The sequence below is a fragment of the Pinus tabuliformis genome, chromosome 1_2, assembly GCF_031772625.1.
Source record: "Pinus tabuliformis cultivar Carrire ecotype Pingquan chromosome 1_2, CPIR1, whole genome shotgun sequence".
NCBI classification, from domain to species: domain Eukaryota; kingdom Viridiplantae; phylum Streptophyta; class Pinopsida; order Pinales; family Pinaceae; genus Pinus; species Pinus tabuliformis.
This window is the reverse complement of record NC_142298.1, coordinates 101,465,849-101,472,401: the sequence shown is the minus strand read 5'-3', so window position 1 is coordinate 101,472,401 and position 6,553 is coordinate 101,465,849. Positions and strand designations below refer to the sequence as shown.

Genomic DNA, 6,553 nt, shown 5'->3' with positions numbered 1-6,553 from the left:
TTAATATTTTTGTTCCCGTTTCATACCTTATCGGTAATTGAAAATGGGTTAAGAAAGTCGTGGCTAGGGAGCTAAAATTGTTGAACGAGGCTCTAGGTAATTCAATATACCATTTTTCCACTGGACCCGTTAACGTCCTCTGGAAAAGGCGAAGCCTTATTGAATCATCATTCAGGGTGTTTGATGAACACCACAGATGAAAATTCATCACGTGATTCGATGGGTCTTCACCTGGATTTCCATTGAATTTAGGAATGTCAGATGGAAGTTTGTGAGGAATCGCTGGCCACCAAGGGGCGTAAGAAATCGGATCGTTGGTTAATCGGTCTAAATCGGGTAACTCTAAAGTTGCCACAAATGGCAACTGTTGATTCAGGTTAGGTGAGGCATACCCAGGGTACGATGGAATTTCCTGAGCAGTGGGCCTTTGCATACCAGCATAATGTAATTGATGTTGGTATGACTGATACGGTTGGTGGACTTGACCACTGTAAAGCGGTTGGTTTTGACCGTTTTGAATATACGGTTGTCCACTGTTCGCAAAGATCTGCTGCTCAGAGCCTTGGTACACTTGCTGGAATTGTGGTTGTTGGTATTGCACCAGCCACGGTTGTGAAGCCATTTTCTGTTGTGCTATACTAACTGTTGGACCAAGGTGTGGGGTAATTGTACCCGTTTGGACCTGTGTCGCCCCACCAGTTGGCGATTGTGGTTGTATCACAGGGTCAAGGGGTTGTTGCATTACAACCTGAGAAATCTGAGGTTGACATACAATAGGCAACGTTTGAACTTGCGACACTGTCACAATAGCCGGTGTGGTCGGGATGTTCGACATAGGTACACACTGTTGCATAGAATATACAACCCTCGGTTGTTGAGGTAGCATAGGCACCCAACCACTTGATGTAATTCCAGTATAACCTGAATACTGTTGTGAACTCCCGTATGGATACCCTCCCGGAGGGGGTAATGAAAGGGCATACTGCCCCCCATACGGTAGCAATCCGGAACTCAAGGGGATTGTTTGTCCTTGGGGACTGGATTGCCCAAATTGACCTCCAAATGGATCAATCTGGCGAGTTTCAACATAAGAGTTGCCGGATATTATTCCGGATGAACAAACTGGAATAGACCACACTGTCGAAATAGTCCCTTGGTGGACTCCTTCTAGCAGTTGCGAGCTAGTCGGGACAGATGGTATGCCGGCAAACATTGTCGAAGTGATGGCAGGGGCTTCTACCGTCGCTGTGTCATTCGACACAGTCCTAGATGTTGACGGTTGTTCAGACATTTTGAGTCTATCCAATAGATTGCCTAGCGATTCTACAGGAACTTCCACTTGTGGTGGATTAACTTCTGATGAAGGAAATAGAGTGACCCCGACTCCAAAATGGGTTGGAGTACTTTCTTGCGGATCCTCTACAATTTCCTCTATCGCAATCAAACCCGGTGGAAGAGGAAGACCGTCAGGTCCGTAAAATATTTCTGGTGCCGAAGAAGGGGTTGAATCGACAGTGACAGTTGTTTGAGGAGCAAGACTCTCTGAACCGGTTACAGATGGAACTGGTTCAGTAACGCAAGTATTTGCCCCCAGACTAGGATCAGTGTTACTGTCCCTCTGTGGCTGTTGAACTTCTTCTATAGAGGCAGGGTTTCCAGAAATGTTTGGAGTAACCAGAATCTCAGATGTTGTCGGAACACTTGTTCTAACTTTGATAGGAGATTTCGAACCGGTTAAACGAGTTCGCTTTGTCCGTACTGTTTTCGATTCCGGAGACCAAGACGGTTGACTCGTAAGCCTCCGCGAACGACGGGGTTTCAATTGACTTTCTTCCACGATTGCGGATTACTCGATCAACCAAAATACAAAAGGGGAAAGTGTGTTTCTGAATTAAATGAATTTTTTAGACGCTTTTAGACACAACTTGCTTTTTCGGTTTTAAAGAGTCGAGAAAAAGCTAAAGATGACTCTAGTCTCCTTCGATGTTTTAACGAGCCCGAAGTGACAAATGCTCGGATGGACTTTTTCCGTTATAGAGTCTGAAAAAGGCCAAAAGGAACTGCTCTGGAGTTCTAGGCAGAGGGTGTGCCAAACTTTTCGCAAAACCGCAGAATAATTTTTAGGGTATGGGTGGTCGATCTTCCTGAATGCTGTGTTCAGTGCATTACGATCAGCAGGGCGTCCGACACGGCTTCCTAAGGATAAAGGTTTTATTCCTATAGGGGTCTCCCAATATATACGCGACGGTACGTGGGAGCACAATCCGTACTGGCGCTATCGTCCCTCAGGAGGAATCACCCACCATCCACGAGATCGACAGTCACCAGGCTTAACGACGCCGGAACACGTCTCTAGCCTAGACCTCTATGTTGTGCGTTATGTTGCAAAGCGTTGTTAAGTTCATTCAATTTATTTTAGGTTGATCTTTTTAGAAGTTTGCCTTTCAAGGTTCACCACGAGATGTATGATACAATTCCTAAATGCAGTCTAAAGATGATAAGCAAGCTTTATATCTTTTCAACTTTGAAAATCCTAGCTACTAAGGGAAAAGAAAGACACCATCTTTTCTCAAAGAGCAATCAGCACACTCTAATGCACTTTTCCTAAATCAGACATGCAAACTATCAAGATGCAAATGCACAATGCAGGTGTTTGTTTTCCGCTTTCTTAGTATCGATGCCTACAAAGAAAGCTTTTTGTACAACTTTGAATTTGCTTTTAAATGATCAATACAAAAAAGTTTACTTTTTCGAAATTAGAGAGGATAGAAGAGATTACAACACTTAACGATTTTCGAAATAAAGACTTGTTTCGACACTTAAAAGAGACAAATTCAAACCAATAAGCAAAAGTAAATGTATAATCAATCTACAAACAACCAATCAACTCTCTTCTAAGATCACAATCAACAGATCTGAATCAAGGGCTACAGGATGACTATTTCACTCATGCAAAGGAAAACTGTAAATGACGCAAAAACACATAAAAACACTCACAGTCTTTTTGTACAAAAGGAGGCGGAATCTAAGCAGAGAAAAGGAGTTATCAAACTGGTACCTATGCTGGTTACAGGCTGCAAAAATCAGAGATCAAAACAAGGCAAAACAGAGCAGAGAACCCCAGCTGCACAAGGAAAAACTGGTTCAGCGCAACCTCAACACAGGGGTTTTGACATTTAGCGCAGGTAGCCTTCACGGGAACTGCGTTGAAATGCAGAATCCCTTCACTGGGTCTGCGCTGAAGGAGAAACTCTCGTTTCCCACAGGTTCTGGGTCACAGATTTCTACTTAATCAACTGTTTTAGGCCAAATAAAAGCAACAAGCAAGGTGTAATCAAAGGGATGATTTGAAGGGCTACTAAGATCTATCACAAGGATCATCAAATCATTTGTGAGTCCATTGTTCAGATCATAGACAAGTCCAGCAATTGGATCAAAGCAGCAACTGTCTACTTTGCATCCGGGAAAGATGCAGTTCGATTGTTGCTGTCAAGTCTATGAAACAAACAATGATAGAAACACAAATAAAATGACTAAACAAATGTCCCTAGTATGGTCGCCAATTTGTTGTGGGGAAAAATGCCTATGCAGGACGATCCTATCCACCTAAGGTGTGACAGTGCCTTAGCAACAAACAGAGAGCTATTCTGGTTACTTCCTTTATGAAATGTGAAAGAAGAGAGATCAATAGACTTACCGGTGTCTTCCATTTGTCCCTCGATCCGGTCTCTCTTCTCTTTGGGTGTTCACAGCTACTTGCCTTCTTGCTCCTCCAGCTTCAACAGGTTCCTGCAAGATCACAAGAGAATAGCTACTTGTGACAAGAGAAGAACACTACACAAAGACAGATATTCACATTCATAACTAGTTTAGGATTAGAAATAAACTAAACATACTAATGCATTCATACATCAAAAATGCATCAGCATATAGGAGAAACCAAGATAGCTTTATTAATGAATAACAAGGTTCAGGAAGAGATACAACCTAGAGGGCTCCAATCCAGCATCTCCTTCCCAGCAAATGGAATTCCTATCTTCAGCCCCTTCAAAGCATTAAGCACCAAATGATTCCAATCTCAAACCAACAGCAATTCTTTGCAATAACAAAATTCCAGCCTCTAGATCTCATGGAGGAGAGATCCATATATAGATGTTTGGAGAGAGGATGAGTCAGCTTGAGATCTGACTAGTGTCCTCTCCCTCTGTCAGTTCTTGAGTCCACTTGGAGGTTCTTGCTTCCACTTGGAGATTTGGAACCTCTTACTCATCACCAGTCGAATTCCTTGAGGCAAGTGTCATTTTGGAAGCTTCCTGGGTTTTGACACCTTGAGAAATGAGTCTGCCACTTGTCCATTCTTGTTCAGCGCAGGTAGCCAGTGTTCCAGTTGACATTCAACGCAGGTAGCCAGTGTTGGCTTTGACATTCAGCGCAAACAGCTAGTGTAGCCACTGAAATGATCTTGAATTGACTTGTTTTTGAGCAGTTTCAGGTGGAGAACTTCTGTGAATTGCTGTGGTTTGTTAGCCTTGTTCCTCTAGGGGTAGGAACAACATGTTTAGGGACTTTGGATCCCTTAGATTATGGACATTTCATGCTCAATGTTGTAAGGCACAAAAATGTCTATAACAGATAGAAGGGAAACAGTTCCTCTTATCATGGGAGAAGGCTTTATCTCTTGGGTTGGTGCCATCCTAATAGGGGAAAGGAGCCCAAATTGACTTCCTCGGCTCCATCTAACCCAACCATTTACCAGACTTCCGTTACGAAGCTTCTAGACCTAGAAGCTTCAACTTCATATTTAAAAAACTTGCTAAAAGAGGATCAATGCACCTGATAAAAGGATTAGTAGTGTCGTACGATGCTAGTCCTGGTTTTAATCTCTATAAATCGGCATGAGGAGGAAACTGGTCATTAGCACCAGTCTTGTAAACTGGGGTAAAAGGAAGATACTTGGGGAATGATGCAAAGGGGAATTATGATACTCATGAAGAGGGACATACTGGCAGTTTCTTCATGATGGGAAAGCAAGTAGGGTTCACTGTAGAGGTCCTCAATGATCTTGGAATGGGGAGTACAGGGACAATGACAAAATTTTGTGTAACAATTCCGAAATTTGAACGATCTAGTATCCTCACCGAAGAACATGGAGGAGTGGTGGGAGGACACTATGCAGGTAGAGCGACCACGCAGAGGATTCTGTGCGCATGATTATGGTGGCCAATGCTACATAAGGATTCTAAGACATATTGCAAGGCATGTGATGCATGTCAGAGGATGGAAAAGTCCCCGTGAAGGGATGAATTTCCCTTGAATCCTCAGATTTCATTACAAGTGTTGGAAAAATGGGCTATTGACTTTGTGGGTCCGATACAACTTCCAGGGAAAAATACGAGCGTGTGGTACATTATTATTGCGACGAAGTATTGGAAAAGATGGGAAGAAGCACCATCGGTGAAGGATTGTACTGCCGCTACAGCTGCGAAGTTCCTATTTGATTATATCTTGACAAGGTTTGGGTGTCTTAAGATACTAATGAGTGATAGGGCTATGCACTTTCTGAATGAAGCTATTGTCTTGATGTTCGAAGAGTTTCAGGTTTATCATCAAAATAGTATGCCCTATCATCCTCAGCCAAATGGTACATTGAAGCATTCGATAAAATCTTCAAGAGAACATTGATGAAGTTCTACAATGCACAGAGAAGCGATTGGGATGTGCGCACACCGGCGGTCCTATGGACATATAGGACGATGTGTAGGAAGTTGACTGGAAAAACCCCATTCAGGATGGCATATGGGACAGAGGTTGTGATGCCTATGGAATATATTGTGCCTAGCCTACAGATTGTAGCATTGAATGATATGGTGGACCGCGAGACTATGGAGGAGCGCCTCGCGCAGTCGTTGGAGTGAGAAGAATATAGGTTCTTAGCAGGATTTAACTAATAGGTGAAAAAGGAGCGAAAAAAGGCATGGCATGATCGACACCTTTAGGGTGAATGATTTGGTCTTACTTTATGATTGAAAGTTCACAAAGTTCCCTAGGAAGCTTCAAATGCACTGGTTGGGGCCATATGTAGTCAAATAAATTATAGATGGTGGCCTAGTTCAGCTCGCGAAGTTGCATGGGAAAATATTTCCAGGAAGAGTGAATAGGAGTAGACTGAAGTTATATGAATGGGATCCTACCCCTACCCAATGACTATATGATGGTAGGATAGTATTAGTACTCCAAGCAGCTGCGAGGGAGTATGGGACTATAAACTACACTGCCCGAAGACTAAGAAAACAAAGTAATGGGGCTACGTGAGGAAAGCCAACAGTGTGCCAAGAGAAGTTGCACCAAGAAGGCTATACCATGGAGGATGGTGTCATGCAAATGAGTCCAAATATAGTCATTGGATGCACTGTAGCTGATTGGATAGCGAAAATCCTGCTAGGAGGAGTGGGTAGGCTTCATTTATGGCACAAAGATTTGGAAATTTGTCTCCAAAGATGCATTTATGAGAAGAAATTGGAGGGAATGGTCGAATTTGAATTCAAAATTACCT

The 6,553-nt window shown here is 42.9% G+C and overlaps 1 protein-coding gene across 1 annotated transcript; it reads left to right on the top strand.

Moving 5' to 3' along the window:
• The first annotated feature begins 5,085 nt into the window (after nt 1-5,085).
• Nucleotides 5,086-5,915, top strand: LOC149204689 (uncharacterized). Its single transcript, XM_089397182.1, has 3 exons — nt 5,086-5,176; nt 5,384-5,598; nt 5,703-5,915. Exons 1-3 carry the CDS (start codon nt 5,086-5,088, stop codon nt 5,913-5,915), a joined length of 519 nt encoding a protein of 172 aa, XP_089253308.1.
• The last annotated feature ends 638 nt before the right edge of the window (nt 5,916-6,553 follow it).